The 20,546-nt window shown below is 37.2% G+C and overlaps 4 protein-coding genes across 7 annotated transcripts; 2 read left to right on the top strand and 2 right to left on the bottom strand.

Moving 5' to 3' along the window:
- Positions 1-7,089: 7,089 nt before the first annotated feature.
- LOC132170614 (nudix hydrolase 15, mitochondrial-like) lies at positions 7,090-11,166 on the top strand. Of its 4 annotated transcripts, none has more exons than XM_059581647.1 (6): positions 7,090-7,539; positions 7,800-7,942; positions 10,101-10,220; positions 10,311-10,496; positions 10,716-10,801; positions 10,894-11,166. In XM_059581647.1, the coding sequence occupies exons 1-5, from the start codon at positions 7,182-7,184 to the stop codon at positions 10,764-10,766; spliced, it is 858 nt and encodes a 285-aa protein (XP_059437630.1). In that variant the 5' UTR covers positions 7,090-7,181; the 3' UTR covers positions 10,767-10,801; positions 10,894-11,166. The 4 variants fall into 4 exon arrangements, with proteins under 4 accessions (XP_059437630.1, XP_059437629.1, XP_059437632.1 ...); XM_059581646.1 differs by having other exon boundaries at positions 10,888-11,166; XM_059581649.1 differs by having other exon boundaries at positions 10,709-10,801.
- Positions 11,167-12,250: 1,084 nt separating this feature from the next.
- Positions 12,251-13,692, top strand: LOC132168820 (nudix hydrolase 15, mitochondrial-like). The gene is made up of 4 exons (XM_059579877.1): positions 12,251-12,513; positions 12,607-12,749; positions 13,122-13,241; positions 13,328-13,692. The coding sequence occupies exons 1-4, from the start codon at positions 12,285-12,287 to the stop codon at positions 13,547-13,549; spliced, it is 714 nt and encodes a 237-aa protein (XP_059435860.1). The 5' UTR covers positions 12,251-12,284; the 3' UTR covers positions 13,550-13,692.
- Positions 13,693-13,755: 63 nt separating this feature from the next.
- Positions 13,756-15,871, bottom strand: LOC132168819 (magnesium-chelatase subunit ChlI, chloroplastic). The gene is made up of 3 exons (XM_059579876.1): positions 15,662-15,871; positions 15,330-15,445; positions 13,756-14,984 (listed from the first exon to the last, which is right to left on the bottom strand). The coding sequence occupies exons 1-3, from the start codon at positions 15,762-15,764 to the stop codon at positions 13,932-13,934; spliced, it is 1,272 nt and encodes a 423-aa protein (XP_059435859.1). The 5' UTR covers positions 15,765-15,871; the 3' UTR covers positions 13,756-13,931.
- A 1,539-nt stretch (positions 15,872-17,410) lies between these two features.
- LOC132168818 (spermidine sinapoyl-CoA acyltransferase) lies at positions 17,411-19,943 on the bottom strand. Its single transcript, XM_059579875.1, has 2 exons — positions 18,942-19,943; positions 17,411-18,300 (listed from the first exon to the last, which is right to left on the bottom strand). Exons 1-2 carry the CDS (start codon positions 19,754-19,756, stop codon positions 17,754-17,756), a joined length of 1,362 nt encoding a protein of 453 aa, XP_059435858.1. The 5' UTR covers positions 19,757-19,943; the 3' UTR covers positions 17,411-17,753.
- Between the last annotated feature and the right edge of the window lie 603 nt (positions 19,944-20,546).

Genomic DNA, 20,546 nt, shown 5'->3' with positions numbered 1-20,546 from the left:
ATACCTTCTATCTGTTAGACATTATAGTCCAACCAAGTCCGCCTTCTGGCCCGCATAAGTCCTCCAATAAAATGGCAATAAACCACTGTCATGAATCTCTTGTCTCTGCCTCGGCCACAGCAATTGCAATGGGGAACATGTCGTCGTTGCCATCCTTGCCTATAGCACACAACAATTGCCCCCCATATTCTCCGTTCAGATGACAAGCATCTAAACAAATTATGGGCCGACAACCATGTCTGAACCCCTTTTTGCATGCATCAAGACAAATATACATCCTCTGAAAGAATGCTCCATCTCTGTGTACAAAAGCACTACTACCAGGGTTGGTGCTGAGTATTGCCATTGCATATCGCCGTGTGAGGCGATATTGCTTAGAGTGCCTACCAAAAATTTGATGCAATGCCTCCTTCTTCGCTCTATAGCAACGATCAATAGGAACATCGACGTTAAGGTCTCTCTTCACCCTCTGTTTCAATGCATATGGTGTCCACGTGGGGTCATCCTTGAAGTCCCTCTTATAAGTACGAACAAGATACTCAACATCACATCTAGAGTTTTCGTACTGATTACCACAAATATGAACCGGGTAGTACGTCTTAATTTGAAAACAAGTCCTGGTAGCATCAGTAGAGGCATGAATCCTCCATGATCAATGTTCTAATTTACAGACTGCACTCACCCTACTCGTGTCATTGTGCTTATAGTTGTAATCAAACCCTTTCTGCACAGCATGCGTCTTCAGTGCCATCTTGAATGAACCTGAATCTGCAAATTGATCCCCAAGCTCAAACGTCACTGGAATCTTCAAGTCATGTTTCAGATTGAACTGTCTATACCGCTTCCTTTTTTTTCCAACCTCGCTAGCATCACTTTCTTGCAAACTTGCAAGACCATCACTTTCATCATCAGATTCCTCATCCCCCAAATCGGCTCCTTTCTCACCTATGTTAATGTCAACTTTTTACCACCATTTGGACGTCCCATCCTTCTCTTTATTGACCTCATCAGCATCATAGAAAAGGTCCTCATCCTCGCCATCAGTTGCTTCGAAGTCAGTCAACAGCTCCTTGATAACTTCATCAATATCCTCTTCCACTTTCTTCTTTCGTGGCCTACCACTACGTCCATTTTTTTCGTGCCAGTTTTGGGTACGGTGTCTGCACCAACATTCTGATTGTCTTCCTCGTCCTGCAAAACCGGTTGAGCAACCCGTCTTCTTCTTCTTCTGCGTACTGAAAAAATATATACAAAAATTAAAATAAAAAACCAAAAACAAAAGAATCAACTAATAAAAAACCATAAATAATTGTGACAACATAAAGTTAGTTGCTGGTGAATATTATTTTTTAAAAAATAAATAAAATAAAATAAAATAAGAATCCAACTCAATTTCAATTTGTATGTACCTCCTCGGCTGGTGGTCGGTTCCCCGCTTGGTTTATTGGATGGCGTAACAGAACGGGCAACCTTAGTTTTAACTCGTGGGCTTTTGAAATGTCTTGATTGAGAATTTCCACCTTCTTCACCTTGTCCTTGTACATCTCCATCTTCACGTGCAGCATTAGGTATGTCCTCCATCCCTAAAAGAAACAATCAAATTTGTTGTTAGTCATTCGGGAAGGGAAGGCTAAGTGCTCTCATGATATATTATTTGAAAAAACAATTAAGTTAACAAATAAGAAATAAGTATATTACCTTCAGCCCTAGGTATTTCATCCACCCCGTCACCTTCTCCATCTCCATCATGAAGGGGAGGCCTAGGTATCTCACCCACCCCGCTACCACCTTTTGCATCTCCATCATGACGGGGAGCCGTAGGTATCTCACCCACCCCGCCACCACCTTCTCCATCTCCATCATGCCGGGCAGTACTAGGTATCTCACCCACCCCGCCACCACCTTCTCCATGTTGTCCTTCAACAGCTTCAAGAAATAAATGCTCCTCTACCATTATAGCACTGTCCACCATATGTTCAACATATAAATGAACATCTTGTGATCTGTACTCAACCATAATATTTACAAAATCTACAACGTCTGCATCACTATTTAAAGATATCACTTGATTATGTGGACTATCACCGACATTATACCAACATCTAAAGTCGCTCATGTATCCTAAGTCACGAACCAACTCTTTGACTTCCCACATACTAAAATAGTCAACATCATAGCCTTTCACTTCATGGACGTCGCCACCAACGTATTTAAATGGGGTATGAGTCATTATCCCACCGTGATGCATGATTATATTGACAGCCATATCTGTAAACATATAAAAGAGTGTAAGAAAAAATATAAAAGAGTGTAAAAAAAAATGTTTGTCCATACAAGAAAACACAAAAACAATAATATCTATCTATTGCATGAAATAGATTACGTGCATGTTTTGGACTCAAGATGCCCAACTTAAGCTGATTTTGGATGTTAGGTTGACATAGTTGACAACCATTCATTTGGGAGAAAAGGACAAAACATAATAGTAATAAGGGAAATCATATCTAAAATCCTTAGGTAAACGTGCTTCTATTAAAAACTCCCTGAGTATTTTTTTTCTGAAATTTAGTCCTTGGGTGACTCGGAACTACTAGAAACTCCATACCGTTAATTTTTGCTAACTGCCGTTATAGTAATAATAAACATATACTTTTGGACATGCATGTTATAGGTGCAAAGTGCACTTTTCGCCCATTGTTATATGTGGAAAGATCAACAAATGCATACAATACACTCATAAATGGCAACTTCTTCCTTCTTTCTTTCTTTCTTTATTTTTTTATTTTATTTATTGTGATCCCAATGGGGGCCACCCATACCTTTCACGGCCCCATTGGGATCGCAATAAAGGTAGTGGGATTGCCCCCATTGCTTCATTACTCTTAATCTACTCAATGTAATTGAATTATGCAAAAATACATCAATACATGTAAAAAATTTCTCTTTCTATAAGAACTATTAACCTATTTGATGCCTTAAATTATGCAAAAATTCATCAATATAGGTAAAAGAAGCAGGTTTAAGTTACATTTCTTACTTAATAACTTTCCATAGGATCAATATTTTGCCAAAGTCACCATTACATTATATTAATATACATGTCCATCATGCTTGCTAAATATTAAGAGAATGGGAGATTAGAAACTGTCTAATCTGAAAATGTTAAAGATAAAGTTTTTTTTAAAAAGAATTTTAAACAAGCTTATAAATAAATAAGTATTAGATTATAGTAAATCCCACCAGATTGACATGAAATTTAGCATGCACAATAGCATGGAGGGCATGTAATCCAACAAAGTTGTTGAATATAGGTACAATTATATACACTTGTGAGCGTGAGAGATTAAATCCCATATTGGAAAGCTATCACAAGAGGATATAGACAATTCATCCTACAAGACAGCTCATGAGATAATAAAAGCTTCTGTTTAATGCAAAATGTGGTTGAGGTAACGACGAAAGGAAAAAAATTTTAAATATAAAGAATAGTATATATATATACCATCTTCAAATTACTATTTCATTGTCAATGTCTCATCCAAATTAAATCCCATATTAAAATAACAGATCAATTAAACACCAAATTTGACTTCTCCAAATTCAGAACATCCATACCCTTCTAGAATGAGCACGGTGAGTTGTATATTGAGCAAGTTTTTTTTCTTTTTTTAACAGTATATTGAGCAAGTTGAGTTGTACATTAAATGGAAGGAAATTAAGCTCCACAGAAAAAAAATTGATAGAATCTCTTCTGCCTAACACGACAAAATCCCCCTTGACCAACTTGCCAGTGCACACGAAAAAACAACTGTCTCATTCCAGGACCACAACCAAGGTGGACCACACCCACTGCCAATCAACAATAATATTGGCTCAAAAGTGCAATATTCGACAGATGTTGGACAAAAAAATGGTTGGGGATGGGGTTTCGACCAAAAGCTTCCAACACAACAAAAAAAATTCAAAACACAACTATTAAAGGCTTCCATTTCAGTCAATCAACAAAACCCACAAAGAAATTTCGGAAAATACCTTCGTCGAAACCAGATTTTTCCGATTCAAAATATTGTGAATCGACGGAAACCTAGCCGGAAAAGTGACGCCGGAATTGATGGTCCAAAACGGTGGGTACTGTCGCCGGTGGCCTCTGTCGCCGGTGGGTTCTGTCTCCGGTGGTTCTGTCGCCGGCGGGGTTTGGGTCGGTGGCGTCTGCGTCGGTGGGTTGCCGCTTGGTGTATCGGGTGGTTTGTATTTTGACCATATGGAACTTGAGGGTTTCAAAAAAGAAGCCCTCAAGTTTAAGCCAAAGTCACCGTTTTGGATGGTCCAAAACGGTGAGTTTTATATCCTACGTGTCCAATGTGAACACGTAGGATACAAAAATTCCACTTAGGTGGACTTAAGTGAAACGGTTCATTTCATTCAAATAACGGCAGTTACCAAAAATTAACGGTATAGAGTTTCTAGTAGTTTTGAGTGACCCAAGGACTAAATTTCCGAAAAAAAATACCCAGGGAGTTTTTAATAAAGGCGCGTTTACCTAAGGATTTTAGATATGATTTCCCTTTAAATAATGTGACAATATATATATACTATATGTTAAAATGTATTCTATTAAATCTGTAAAATTTAATTAGTATTGACTATAAAATAATTAAGTGGAATAGAGAGGATTATGGGACAAGGATTCTCTCCATTTCAAATGAAATGAAAAGTATCAATTTCATGGTTAAGATTTAAAGTTTGTGCATCTAATGATGTACATATTATTACATTATTTAAGTATTTTTAAAGAAGAGATATAACGGATAGTGTTCAATGGGCATTTAAAAACTATTCTGCATTTGCTATCTGCCCTTCCGCATTGGTTTTTTTTTTTTTTTTAATTAAAAGGGTGAGAAGGGACGACCAGTGTAATTTCTTCTCTTGGGCGTTACCATTGAGGTCCTCACCTGCTGTGGAATGTCCGATTTGAACCATAGCTACTGCCGGAAAAGGCGAGTACTAATGTAGCCTTTAACCCCATACGCAGTGGCGGAGATATGTAGGAGCGCCCACCCAAACAAAAATTTTGAGAAGGAAAAAATTATAAGACAGTTTTTAAATTTTTGAAGCCCACTCGCCCCTACTCCTTTTCTTACTTACTTCTTGTACCTGTCTTCCTCCTCTTGGGTTGCCCCTGTCTTCCTCTTCTTCTTGGCTTTCCTCCTGTGATCCTCCCCTCTTTGGCTGGCCCCTGTCTTCCCTCGCGTCTCTTTGAAGTTTCTAAAGAGTTGTTGGTTTGTGGCATAAAAATCATCGATTTCTAGGGAATTGGTAAAGAGTAGATGAAAATATTAATTACTTGGTAAGTTGTTGAATTGAGGAGAGACAGGGGGGAGCGGGGGTAGGGGTGGGGGTGACGTGAGGTGGCTGCATATGGAGAAAATAGTGCGTTTTGTAGACTTGTAGTCTAGGCAGCCAACAAACTTCAATCACTTTCTATTTTTGTTTTTAGAAATGATATTATGCTTAATATGTGGGAAAAATGCCACTATTATAGTTAATCTGCAAAAAGTATGTTGTGTGTCTCCATGTAGCCTAATAAGTGCTAAATTCTCACTACCATTATTTATTTATTTATTTATTTAAAATAATATTAACCATTTTAGGTTACTATAAATCAAATTAAAAAAAAGTTAATAATTTTTTAGTAATTCGGTTTTAACGTTTTTATTTTTGTTTTCCTAGATTTTAAAATCAAACAAATCTGGTACCTCACTTATGGAAAAAGACAAAATCAATACATTCGTTAGTCTAAATTAACGGAATTCCACATATCACTCCCATAATACGCCACGTGCCTTACAAATAAAAATAATGAAATAGTAATAATAATAAACTAAACATTAAAAAAAAAAAAATAAAAATTTTATGATTGGCCCGTACCCATTTTAACCTGGGGTGGTTTGAAATGGGGGGTGGCCTAGCCATGCATAAAACCCCCCATTTTATTTTATTTTTTTTTTGGTTTAGTTTTTTTTTTTTAATATTAGTATTATTATTATTTTTTAATTTTTAGGACACATGTCACAATATTAATGAAGATGACGTGAAATTCCGTTAATTGGGATTGACGAAAACTAATGGAGGTATTAATTTTATCTTTTCCCATAAGTGAGGTACCCAATTTATCTGATTTTAAAATCTAAGGAAAAAAAAATAAAAACATTAATATCGAGGTACCAAAAAAGTTTTAACCCTAAAAAAAAAATTATTAGGTGTCTATTTTGCTTCTAAATGCATTTTTGTTTTCATTTTGTTACTAAATATCAGTAACAGTAAAAAAAAAAAAAAAAAAAAAAAAAACTTAGTTACAAAATAGCTAAACAACTTTTTAGGTGGAACTTTTTAATAAAATTTTACGGACAAAAGTTATCAATCTTTCTTTAACAGGCTCATAGTTTAGTAGGTCCCTAGAATTTTCATTGTCTAGTAAAACAGTAGCTTTATCTATATATACACATATATCAACGCTGACCAACAAATGAGTCAGCTACTTCTACAGTTCTACTGCTATTTCCTACAATTTCTCTTGTGGGGTTGAGTGTTTAAAGGACAATAAATTTAGGTGGACGAAAAAAATAAAACACAAGATTTAATGAATAAGCATCCAATAAATGATAGGACTCAAAGGATAAATATTTTAAATTACCATAACATATATTATGTTATAAAGTATTTTTATTTTAAATTGTATACATTATATTTTTTTATATGTATATTATAAAAAATATTTTAATGTTACTCCTACTAAAGTCAATTCCTAAATCCGTCATGTCCATACTGCGAATACCATGTATCTATTAAACTAAAACAATGTCGTTATAAGAAAGGAGTACAATAAAGATGAGTTTTATATTTAATTTATATTTTTACATTATACTTTTTTTTTACATGTCAACATAAGAGAGAAGGAAGATTCGAATTAGTGACCTCTATTTCATTAGAGGTGATCCCAACCGATTGAACTACTTTTTTGACTTTATTATACTTTTTAAGTGTATTTGGTTGAACAATTATATTAAATTATGCAATTTAGTCCCTTGTCCTCAACCTCTTGCAGTGTGTTCGGCCAATCCCAGTAACCATCCTCAGCTTTTGGCTCTTGACACTGCGCCAAAAATGCCAAACTCTACCTAATGATCCCAATTCTCCAAAGGCTATCAAAATCAGTAACGTCCACAGCCCGGCTCTTTAAGCTCATGGACCCGTCCAGCTCCTTCGGAGGCTCACAGCGACTTGTCGCCTTGGCCCAACAGCTCCGCCTCTACAAGCCGCCGCCTACCTTCGAGGACATTGAGGAGCAGAGCCTCGAAGAAAGCGCTGGGAAAGTGGTTTCCCAATTGGGTTTTGCGGAATCGACTACCCCAATTGCGCAAGACCCACAAAGGTTTAGACCCAAGAGAGCCGCTGTTTTGGTCTGTCTCTTTGAAGGAGATGCTGGGGATCTGCGCGTGATTCTCACCAAGCGGTCTTCGAGGCTGTCCACTCACTCGGGTCAGTTCAGTTGGAGATACCTTTCTGTTTGGTTCCTGAGAAACAGTGTGGAAAGGAAAGGAAGATAAAATAAAATTCCGAGTCTTTTGTGATGTGTTTTTGGTCTGAAGTATGGGATTTTCACCCCAATTGCGTTAAGTTGTTGTATAAGGCTACATAAATGGGGAACTTGCTTTCCCTCTTTTTCGAGGGAACCAAATGGAAATAAACTAATGATTGTGATGTGGGAGGGAGACTGAGTGGATGTGTTTTTGTTGCAGGTGAAGTTGCATTGCCAGGTGGGAAAGCAGATGAGGGGGATAAGGATGATGGGGAGACTGCAACAAGGGAGGCTAAGGAGGAGATTGGGTTGGATCCTTCACTCGTCGATGTTGTTACTGTACTTGAACCATTCTTGTCTAAGGTATCAGCATCTTTTCTTTTCTTTTCTTTCTTTTCCTTTTTCATCCTTTTAAAGCATTTGTTCTATGTCTTTGATTGAGATCAAGTGCTCAACTATGTACCAAATTACCAATTGAGTGAATACAAAACTTAATGTGCACCAATTATGTAAACTTATCAACAAAAAAAAAATAAAAATTACAGTACGTAAAATTTCAGTCTTGGAAATTGGAGTTTTGGATAATCAGTTAGGAAAGGGTATTTTTTTTTTTGTTGTTGTTGGGTAATTGTGATATCAAATTGAATGTTTCTGGAGAGTGAATTAATATATGGATCTTCTTAATTACTGTGACATATAGGTTAAAATGGATTCGGTTTACAGAAAGATAGGGGAATAAATAGTTTATATGAGAAGTGGCAGACTAAGTTGAGACGTACCTAAAAGGACTGTTTGCTTGGCAAGACTGGCAACAGTGGCAAGCACACCTCAACTTATTTACTAATGTATCTTCACAACTATTTTAATTGCCAGACCTGAATTATTTGGGCTATACATATTGCACAGTGCTTTATACTTTTAAGTTCGGCTACGAAACCTTTATACTGAACACTGGTTTCATTTGATTACGCTTTTTAGAGAGTGTTTTTTGGTTGAAAAAGTGTTTTGATTTGATATAAAAGTGAAAATAATTTTAAATTTTTTGTGAGTGTTTTATATTTGAAGTTTTTTGTTGATACTTTTGCTTTTTTGGTAGAAAGCAAAAGGCAAAGGCAAAAACACATTACCAAATGAAGGAATTTTACATTGTATGCTTTTTGAAGATCATTATGGAAATCTGTAAATCCTAAATTGAAACTCAAAACTTAAACTGTGGACAGCATGAAGTACAAACTTAAAATAAATGCACCTCATATATCACGATAACCTTCTTTATTAATTTCTGGAACAATGATATGTTGTGGACTATCTTTTTGATTTGGATTATAGTGTTGGTTTTAATTTTTTATATAGGATTTTTTTTTTTTTTTTTTTTTGATAAGTAGTAAATTATATCTGATATCTTTCGTACTTTAGGCTAATTTGCTTTTAAGGTCAGTGTTTTCAATTTTTTAGCTTTAAAATCCAAGTTTTATTTTTTGGATGAAGGAGAATTTTTATAAAAGAACATTTGCAACACACTCCAGCTGAAACACTGGAACTGCAGCTACACACAGAAGCTTACAACCAACCAAACTCAACTGACAGAGCTAAACAACTCAACTACCAACAAAACACCAGAAATCACTTCAAACAATTCAACAATTAACAACCATACTCTATACAACTCGAAACATCTTTTCCTACTATTCATCTATTCTGCAACAACCTCTCCTCTGCAGCAAAGAATATTCACTGGCAGCCCCCAACTGCGGCAAAGATCTAAATTTCTACTTGTCTTTTTAAATCTGCCTTTAGCCATAACCTAAATCCGAGTTTTGACTTATTTCCAAGAATCAAATACCTTTGTTAGCATTTAAGTCAATGTTTAAAATAAAATTTTTCTCTTTCCAGTTATACCTTCCAAATTTCTCTCCTCTCTCCTCTCTCTCATCTCTGAACTGACCACAACCATGGAGATCGGTCTATGGCTATGGCTCAAGCTCTTTGGGCCCCAGCCACAGTCAGTCTCCATGGGCATGGAGGTTGGCCATAGCTCACATATGCAGTCTGGCCAGTTTTACTATACTTCATAAATCTTTCGTGTTTCTCACAGACCTTTATCAAGAAGGCAACAATGTTGCATATGATCTTGTGAACTATGGTTATGTCGAACTGTCAGATTTTTATTTTACCAAAGGATCTGGTTCTGCATGACTCCGTTAGGCTGGTTTGTGAGATTTATCAGGTTTGCAGAATTCTGAGGATTAACTAGTAAACAGAATTAGAAGCCAAGCAAGAAAACCAGAATATATTTCCTTTCAACTCCTGGTCACATGAGTAATTATCATTTGAAAATGACTGATTTTCATCATTTTCCCTTCTGGTTAAAATTTATGCTTTTTTTTCCTTGATAAGTTACAATTCAGGCGTAAGATTGGGGCATAGAATAAGTATGAACTTTGAGTCACATGTGACAAGTTATATGCAGATGTGTTAGTTTCTCATTGGGTGGTTCAGCTAACATTCTTTTTCTGTGCAGCACCTCCTCAGAGTAGTACCTGTTATTGGTATACTTAATGAAAAGAATGCATTCGAGCCTGCTCCAAATCCTGGTGAAGTGGAATCAATATTTGATGCTCCATTGGAAATGTTTATCAAGGTTTTCACTGTAGTTCCATTTCTTGACTTAAGATTATGCAATTTCATTTTTTCAATCTTGGAAACTCTCTTTATAATATCTTTGATTCAGGATGAAAATCGGAGAGCAGAGGAGAGGGAGTGGATGGGACACAAGTATCTGATTCATTTCTTCGACTATGAAACAGAGAATAAGAAGTACCTGATATGGGGTTTAACTGCAGGGATCTTGATAAGGGCAGCATCAGTCGTCCTCCAACGGCCTCCAGCTTTTTTGGAACAGAATCCCATTTTCAAGGTTCCAAGAGTTATTGAGAAAGATACTGTAATTCCTTAAATTTAGGGAAGATGTCGCGGGTTTTAATTAGGAATAGTCATCCTTCCTGCAATAATGTCCTAAACAACCCGCAGTTATCAGATTAGTACAATGTGTTCAACATTAATGTTTTAAGTATACTGAAAACATCATATTCGTATATGTTGTAAACTAAAGAGGCTGAAATATTTCAGACCACAGGGGCAACTGGCATCAAATATCAAACGGATGTTGGCTGAGAGTAAATTGTGAGAACAAACAATTTGGCCCCCTTCACCTTTCTTCAGGTCAGTTTTTCTTTAACTTGAAAATTTTCTGGTTATAGAAATTTGTTTAATATTTGTTTGTGCTTCTCAACTATGAGTTGTTGCAGGACCAGATCTCAAGCACAAAGAGCTTATCCGGTCACTCATCAACACAAATGACAAGCATATCTGCACCAAGAACTTTTCCTTGTTGATTGACAGGGAAGAGTAATCAAGCTTCTATTGTTAATGCCAGTGTGTTGCTTCCCAGTGTTTTCTCGCTTTTGTTATGACAACGAAAACTCATACAAGATGTTTTTTTCTTATAAAGAAGAAAAATTCGCTTCAATCAAGGATTTAATTCTAAGGGTTACAGAAACCTGAAGTTGCTTGCCCTTTGAAACCCTTATCTTTGCAGGTTTTATTGAATGAGCTTTATGAAACCTCCTGTTTGTCTATGAGACAAAATTATAAATATCCAATTGCAAATTCATAAAAAGCAACCATCGGGGAAGGAATGATCAAACATTCTCTGTCAAAAGTTATTTTTGATAGCTGTGGTGTTTCTGATTATTCTCTATTGGTGATTGAGAAGATGGGATGCTGCTGGGCAAGCTGATGGGATTCAGATTTCCTGTTATTAAAAATTTGGACAGTTTAAGAGCATTCTCAATGGAGGAGTCATATTTTTATGTAAAATGGTTTCTCAAAACTCATTTTTATTTAGTTTAGCTAAGCTATTTTTAAATGTCTCTACATCCGATTAGCTATATTTCTATTTATTCTATTAAAATATTATTAAAAGTAAGAAAAGTTTTGGAAAAAATAAAACATGTGAGAAGAAAAAAAGAAAAAGTTTTGGGAAAAAGAGAACATGCAGAGAAAAAGTAGGAAAAAATTTGGGAGAATGAGAAAATAGGTGAGAGAAACAATGAAAAATAAAATAGTTCCCTCGAAAAGTGTTGCTACATTTAGCTTTTTTTTTTATCTCTTTCAATTAAATATCTATTTTACATTTTCTTTTGGCTAATTCAATGTAGGAGGTTTTTTAAACATTTAAAGAGTTATTTTAGATAAAAGTAATATTTGGATCTTCCATTAAGAATGCTCTAAGGAGCAATAATTTACATAACACTGGCGTGCATGATAATATATTTTTTTTTATTGTTTAAATAATTATTTAATTATATTTTATAATTAAATAACACTGGCGTGCATGACTGATATATATAACCTATAACTAATGTTATATATATCAGTCATGCACGCCAGTGTTATATATATCACTAGCCCAGTTTAAGATAGATTAGGTGAGTTGCTGAGCAAATAGAAGTTTTTTTTTTCTCATAATGGAAAGTTGGATGTGGAGTAAAAAACATACATTTTACCATTTTGACTCATCCAAGTCCACGTGCCAATCTAAAAAGAGAACAAATGATAAAAACATCTTTCTTTGTCGCACGTCTCTAAAATAGTTGTATAAAATTGAAAAGCAAAAACATACGACAAAGGGGACGCTAAAAACATGGGTTCCAATAACCTCGTAGGAGTGCTAGAGAGGCTCGAAGCGTTAGCTCAACAATTCGGACTTGGCAGACCTCGTCCCTCAGCCGATGGTGCGACTTCGATGCAACAAACGTTGGGATCCAACAAGACCAAGCGAGCCGCAGTTCTGATCTGCCTCTTCCAAGGTCCCAATGGCGATCTGCGAGTCATCCTCACCAAGCGAGCTTCGACTCTCTCTTCTCACTCCGGTCTCGGGCCTTAAATTAAGCCTCTGCTTTTGAATTTGTTTTTTGGGTTCTATGATGTGGAACAGGAAATGGGTGTGTGTGGTTTGGTTGCAGGTGAAGTTTCGTTGCCGGGTGGGAAGAGAGAGGAAGGCGATGCTGATGATGTAGAGACGGCGTTGAGGGAGGCTAAGGAGGAGATCGGTTTGGACCCTTCGCTTGTTAGTCTTGTTACCGTTCTTGAACCTTTTGTTAATAAGGTACATGTTATGCTTTGCAATTAAATGGGTCAAATCTTTCATCTTTAATCTGTTGCGGGTCGTGTTAAAAGTTGTTGGTCATAATATGTGTGTTGGGTTCGGATTATGTCGAAAGATAAGTATTAGTCATAATTCTCTCAACTCTAATCCGTTAACTTCGAATTGAAAATTGAAATTGTGGGTCGCATAAAAAATTGACAGATCAAATAAAAACATCTTTGATCAAATTGTATGTGGTTTTATAGTTAGTTGAAGATCATTTGCTTCTTATGTAAATTCTGCCCATCGTTGTCTAGATTCCAAACTTGCTAAGCAGAACTGCAATCTAATACTCTACACTTGTATTTGACTAAAACTGGTTTCCTTGCGCAGATTGGTGTGACAGTAGTTCCTGTGATTGGTATCCTTTCTGATAAGAAAGCATTCAGTCCAAATCCTAATCCTGCTGAAGTGGAAGCAATTTTCGATGCTCCCTTAGAAATGTTTCTCAAGGTCTTATTATTCTCTTCAGTCTTTAAATTTCTATGACAAATTAATCTCTAGGAAATTCCTAAGTGACATTTCTTTCATGGCCATAGGACGAGAATAGGAGGGCAGAGGAGAGAGAATGGATGGGAGATAAGTATCTACTGCATTACTTCGATTATGAAGCAGAGAATGAGAAGTATGTGATATGGGCTTTAACTGCCGGAATCTTGATTAGGGCTGCATCACTTGTCTTCCAGCGGCCGCCGGCGTTTCTTGAGCGGAGACCCAAATTCTGGAATAGAGCTATTAACAGCAATACTACTTCACCATAGCTCCAAAGCAATTTTTATGGATCTTATTTCACTTCTTTCTTTCATGCCCACTAATTATAAGTTACCATATTATTCTGTATGAAGGCCTTGAACTGGTAATAGTTGGCAAGCTCCATAATAACAGAACAGAAATCTCAATATAACTTGGTTGGTGTGCATATGAATCACAAGCTAGTTTACAGAAAAAAAACGAATTGGCAAAACTATTGACAGAACCAGTATACATATCGATTCCTCAACCTCATGTTCCCCAATACTATGAAAATAAAACGTAATATCATGGAAATAATTCTGAATTTGCTTGTAGGAAAGGAGAAAAGAAATGCCACGAAAAAAGCAAATAGAAAGACAATTTGGTCAACAAAAATTACAGATACCTTCTTCAGCTAAACACCTCATAGAATTTCTCAATGACAAGTAAACCCGAGTCGATCGACTCCAAGGGATCCTTCCGAAGGCGGTGTCTTAAGCAGTTGGGAATTACAGTAGCAATATCCTCTGGGGTTACAGTATCTCTTCCCTTCAGGGCAGCTAGAGCTTTTGAGGCCCTGTTCGTCACAATGTCTCCTCTCAATCCATCAACATTCAATTCTGAACAAACCTTGGATATTTTCACCTTGAGATCACGATCAATCTCAACAGAAGAAAGAGAACTTCTAGCTGAGGAAATTTGTTGTTGGAGCTTTTCTTGCTCCGCCATGTAAGAACCCCTGAATTCCTTGGGATTCCTATCGAAACGAGCTCTCTCCTCCACAATCTGGACCCTCAGCTCTGCATCCCTGACAGTCCCCACTTGTGCATGCATTCCAAACCGATCAAGCAGTTGTGGCCTGAGCTCGCCTTCTTCCGGATTGCCGGAGCCAATGAGAATAAACCGAGCTGGATGTGAGATTGAAATACCCTCTCTCTCCACTGTGTTCCAACCTGAGGCAGCAGAATCCAACAAAACATCCACTAAGTGGTCGTCCAACAGATTAACTTCATCCACATACAGAATTCCTCTATTAGCTTTAGCTAGAAGGCCAGGCTCAAATGCCTTAATACCCTCAGTGAGGGCTTTCTCAATGTCAATTGTCCCACAGACCCTATCTTCTGTTGCACCCAATGGCAAATCAACCATGTTGATTTTGGCCGTCACAACAGACAGTTTCTCTCCTTTTATGGTGCTTTCTCTGACTTCTATGCCCATGCATTCTGGATCTTCTGGATCTGAATTATATGGATCACCAGCTACTACCTCGATTTCAGGAAGCAAATCAACCAATGACCTCACAGTAGTGGATTTTCCCGTTCCCCTATCACCCATGATCATGACACCTCCAATCTTGGGATCAATCACATTTAGCAGAAGGCATAGTTTCATCTCATCCTGTCCAACAATAGCAGCAAAAGGATATACCGGTCTCTGGCTTTCCTTCGCAGCAAGCTTCTGGGCCTGGATATCATCATCACCAACCTCATTCACTTAAAATTCAAAACCTAATTGTGAAAGTTGTGCTGTAAACATTCTCTTCCGAGAAATTGCGTTCTTCCACAGATATGTGTGTGTGTGTGTGTGTGTGTGTGTTTTTGTTTGTATAAAGTCAATAGTGATATGTATTAAGCATAAGATACTTTCGACAAACATCTGGAGTGCACACAATGACCTCAAACACCACACAAGACCTCAGAGTAACTTGAATTATTTGAGCAAGCGAATTAGCTATAACATGTGCACATTAGCCAAAAAAACCAAACTTTGATCTCAAACTAGGATAAATCAAGAGCATCAGACAAGTACCTGTTCAACAGAGTTGATGTCAGTGGCGACATTCGTAACTGCAACACGGAACTGAGATCTCCCCCGCTTACCATGAATCCCAATCCCTCCATAAAACTTCCTCCCATTACTCTGCCCTGAAAACCCACAATTATCAACATCAACAACAATCCACCGAAACAGCTAAAACCCATATGTTATCGCAATAGCCAACACATAAAAATAAACAAAAACTTAAAGTTTGAGGACAAAGAAGCACCATAGACGAACTGGGTCAGCCACATATGTACTCAATCAGAGAATGTACGCCCAAAAACTGAAGTGCGTTTTAGTTTGGTAATTCAGTAATTTACCTGGGGTTAGAGTGAGAAAGGGAATTGAAGGCTTGGAGCCCGTAGAAGAGAGGGACCGAGAAGCCAAGATTGCAGTTGAGGAAGTTCCCAGTATTGACGCCATGGGCAACTGCTTATGGGTGCAGCCTGTGCTACAGTGTGTGAGTTTCTGTTTCTTTACCTCCACAGCTTGACATGGTTTCTTATTATTGGTTTGTTGGGTTGCGGATAAGAGGATAGATTTCAAGGTATCATCACTATGGTCGTTACCTTTACTTTGTCGTATTTCACTATTTTGCTTAAGAAATAAAAAGAAAAGGAATTGGCAGTTCTTCAGAAAAAGAAAGAAAATAAAAAAGAATTACAATCTCGAGAAAGAAGGTAATGGGGATCTTAAATTTTTATATTCGGTAAAATTTGGACAAAATCTTGGAAGAAGTTCTTCAAAACTGTAAGGTGGCGTCATTTAAAAGAAAACAGTGTTTATTTTAAGAATTTTTAATAATGGATTTAAATACTTAAGATCTTTGTAAGGGTTAAGTGTAGTTTAATTACTTTATTTTATTTTTTCAAAATCTTCCTTAAGAGTAAGGCTGGTAAAACAGATACCTGGCAAATAAATAGTTACTCGTTTATTCTATGCATATAACTATTTTTTATGACGCCTATATATACCTTATTATAAAAAAAATATGCATAAAATAAACGGGTTGTAAATAGGTCATATCAGGTTTAGTCACTCCGAGATTGCCAAGTCTGGGGTAGCCAAAATCACTCTAAGCTAAACGGGGGTGGCTCAATAGCCTTAGGAGTGGCTCACTCCCATTTTGCAATTTTTTTTTTTTTCATTTTTTTTAATGTTTTTAATAATTTTAGTTTTGAAATTTTCTATTATTTTACTTTTAATGAGGTATAGGATAGTTGTCATTTTTTAAGAGCGTTAACATGAATTTTTGTCAATTTTTGGATGAATGTACCATTTCTGTTTTTAGTCATTTTTTAGATACTATCTATAATACAAAATGAAACTGAAGTGTGAAAATGTAAAATCAAAGGCATTTAACCTTTTTTATAAATACTATCTTTCTATGTTCTCAATTTGAATAATTTATTCTATACACAAGTGTCAACTTTATTTTGTAAATGACCATTTCTTATAAAATTATTCTTTGACAAAATTATTGAACAAGGTAAATAACGACCATTTAAAAGGGTAGAGAACAACCTCAGCAACAATTTATCATCTTGTGTAGAAGTTAAAAGCATAAGGAAAATACACTTTGGTCTAAATTGATATTTCATTGGTACTTAGGCCACTTAACTGTAAAAAATTACAATGGGCTCTCTCAAACTACCAACTCATTCTAACTTAAACCATTCATTAGCGTTTGCCACTAAAATTGACAAAAAAAAAAAAAATGCCAAATGTGATATGCAGATGCAGGTGACATTTTTTTTTACTTGAATTGTCTAAATTACTTGTAAAAAATAATTTAAAAGAACAACAAAAAAAAAAAAACTAAAAGGGACAGCTAGTTGAGAGGTGATTTAGCTACTCTAAAATGATTAGGGATAGTCGAAGCACCGCACCCCCACAAGGCAATGGGGGTGGTTCAGTGTCTTCGGAAATGGTTGAAGATCACCCACACAACCACACAGGTTGAGAGCAAGTTCGGATACTACTTCATTTTTTTTTAATTATTTATTTTTAAAGATAATTTAGACATTCAAAAAAAAAAAAAAAAATAGCACTTGGAGTTACTTGTGATATGCAGATGCAGGTGACATTTTTTCACTTGAATTGTCTAAATTACTTGTAAAAAAAAAAATTTAAAAGAACAAAAAAAAAAAAAAAAAAAAAAAAAAGGGACTGCTAGTTGAGAGGTGATTTAGCGACTCTAAAATGATTAAGGATAGTCGAAGCACCGCACTCCCACAAGGCAATAGGGGTGGTTCAATGTCTTCGGAAATGGTTGAAGATCACCCACACAGCTACATAGGTTGAGAGCAAATTCGGACACTACTTCAATTTTTTTTAATTATTTATTTTTAAAGATAATCTAGAATTAGTTATCCGTTGCTTTATTGTTGTTCTTCGCTGCACTCTACCACATCACGCTGCATCACAAGACCACCCAAATTCAGGGCTGCTAAACTTGCTCATCTCTTCTCTGAAAGCAGGCACCGCACTCTCTTCCAAAGTCACCAACACCTTGAAACCATCCTTCCTTCCGGCACTGGCAGAGGAATAAGGCAAGAAAAAGCAAGGCTCAACGCTTCCAAGAAGGTTCCTTGAAAGTGGCAGAACGGTTACAGGGCCACCCCACCCAAAATCCACCGTCGAGTGCCCCAAGTGCCGCCAGTCTGTGAACCCACTCACCCTTTTTCCTGCCGTGATCCCATCTCCATAATGAAGATCCTGAAAGTCAATGAATGATCGAACGTATTCATCGGTGGCGTTGCTTTTGCTCTTTCTGATCAGCTCCGCCGTTTCCCAAATCGGTTTCTCTGCCACCTCTTTGGCGCTGAGATTCACGTACATTGCAACGCAACCGTTGCCCCAATAACCCGCGGGTAATGCCGGCGTTACCTGTTTCCGTATGTTGATGGAGTATGCAAACTTCACATTCTCGTCACCTGGAACCCCCGAGGCTTTTACCCTGTTCCGTCAATGACAAATGGACAGTAAAATGCATTAAAAAAACAAAAGCCAGAAATAACTTCACCCACTTATTTTGTTTCTTTACAAGCAAATATCAGTTTGCCTTAGAATCAGGGTGGCAATTTGTGTTTTCGTGTCTTGTATTGAATCATTAGTATAAAATTATATAGATTAATTATAATTTGATCTTTTTAATTCAATAGATTAGAAAATTTGCGAGCCTTTATAATTTATATCACGTGCCGAGTTTGAACACGTGTCGAGCTATATATATATATATATATATATATATATATATATATATTAATTTAGTTATATCTATAGTTTTATACTTATATCTATTTAATAAAAATGGATTAAAACAATCGTTAATTTTGTATTAAGTTCATGTCGAATTTGTAAATCGTTTAAAAAATTATTGGCCCGTATATATGTCATCGCATGTCGGATTGAGATTGAGTTGATGCATACTTATAAAATTATAGATCAATTCAAATATGATTCATTTACTTAAATTGATCAGATGATTAACTATAATTTACTAATTTCATATTCAAAATTATGTCGGATTCGGGAGTCAAATATTTCTGATACTGAAGAGATACATTAAAAAACGAAAAGGAAATTAGAGCGACTTACTTGGCTCGCCATATGAAAGCACCCAAAGCTTCAAACGTGGTGAATCTCAACCCAGATCGTTCAAACAGCAACGTCTTGATATGGTCCAAGCACTCGTCCCTCACATGAAACCATTCCCTCGCAACCTGACCAAGACTGGCATGGCTGTACGGTAAAAACTCCTTATCCAAACTCAAAAACTCATGGATCGGCACCTCAACTTTTGGCGGGTCTCTGGGCCCTAACAAGCTCGCCCTATCCCACACCGGCTCAACCGACAGCCGACTCGCCCCCCGAGCCAACTCAGCCATTGCATTGAAGAACTGAGTCCCGCCGAGTCCATCACACAGCGAGTGGTGTATCGCGGCTCCCAGAGTAAAACCCCCACACTTGAACACCGTGACCTGTAGCACACACGGGTTGACCAGCCCCTCCTCCTCCGGGCTCGGGTCGGGAACCAGCTGCTCCACAAAATGCGCATCCGGGTCGTCGAGGTAGTTCAGTGAGTCAAGCGTACAGTCCACGGTGGCGTGAACAAGAGGGACAGCTTGGCCAGCGGCGCAAAACACCTCAAGGCGGTGGTCACCCGGGCGGCGGCGAAGAGTGGCGGCGAGAGGGTAGTAGTGGACGAGAGCGGCGGAGAGGACGGTGGAGATGACGTGAGAGGGTGGGTTAGGGTGAGTGGTGGAGGTACTGTTAAGGTAGGCGCGGAGGTAACGGAAGGAGAGTCGGAGGTTGGGGTCGGTGTCGAGGTGTGAGAGAGGGAGGACATGGTCTTGGTGGAAGGGTGGTGTGGAGGGGGACACGTGGGTGGTCTTTCCGACTTTGACTTGCATTGTCGGGAGGCAATTGGGTGTCGGTTGTTAAGCCAGGGGGTTCGTTGCTTTGCCGCCCGGCCGGGTGTGGGGATTTATGGGTGTTGGTTGATTTGTACGGTCAGTCGGTCACTGTCTCACCAATCCCATAGAGGGGGCGACGTGGAGCATGCTCTAACCTCAGGTCCTCAACGACGATGCCCCGCATGAAAATGGCTGATCCATGGAGTTTGGCAAGTGCCAACTACCCTGCCATCTCACGGCTAATGGACTGCCAAGTTGGTAGATATTATTGCCGGATTTTCTATGCCCTCCAGCTCATCCCATTCCACCTCATTTTAGTGGACGGATCACTGGCTCTAGAGTTCTCTTGGAGGAGAGAGAGATGATTTTTAAAAGGAGATAAATCAGTATTAACATTTTAATTTAATAACACTTTAAAAGTCCACGTTAATTTTAATATGATTTAAGGAGAATATGTGTATTTCTTTTAGCATTATTCTAATTAAACTAGTCCGATATACTTTTGAATTTTTTTTTTCTTTTTTTTTTTTACTTCCAAATTAATTGTACGTATTTTAAAGTTCTGATTATCATACAAACCTAGCTTAAAATCAGCACATATATTAAAGTTCTTTATATTTAGATTAAGATGTTGAGATCATATTAATAATGCCATTTTTTTTTTTTATACCAAATATATATAATGCCACTTAGTAGATTACCATGTGACTGCTATGATGATATGACACTAAAAATCAGGTTTTAGTGTTTTTTTAGAACTGATAATCCAAACATATATATATATATA

This window comes from Corylus avellana, chromosome ca2 (genome assembly GCF_901000735.1).
Source record: "Corylus avellana chromosome ca2, CavTom2PMs-1.0".
NCBI lineage: Eukaryota > Viridiplantae > Streptophyta > Magnoliopsida > Fagales > Betulaceae > Corylus > Corylus avellana.
The sequence above is the reverse complement of the archived record's forward strand: the minus strand, read 5'-3'. Positions and strand labels throughout refer to the sequence as shown.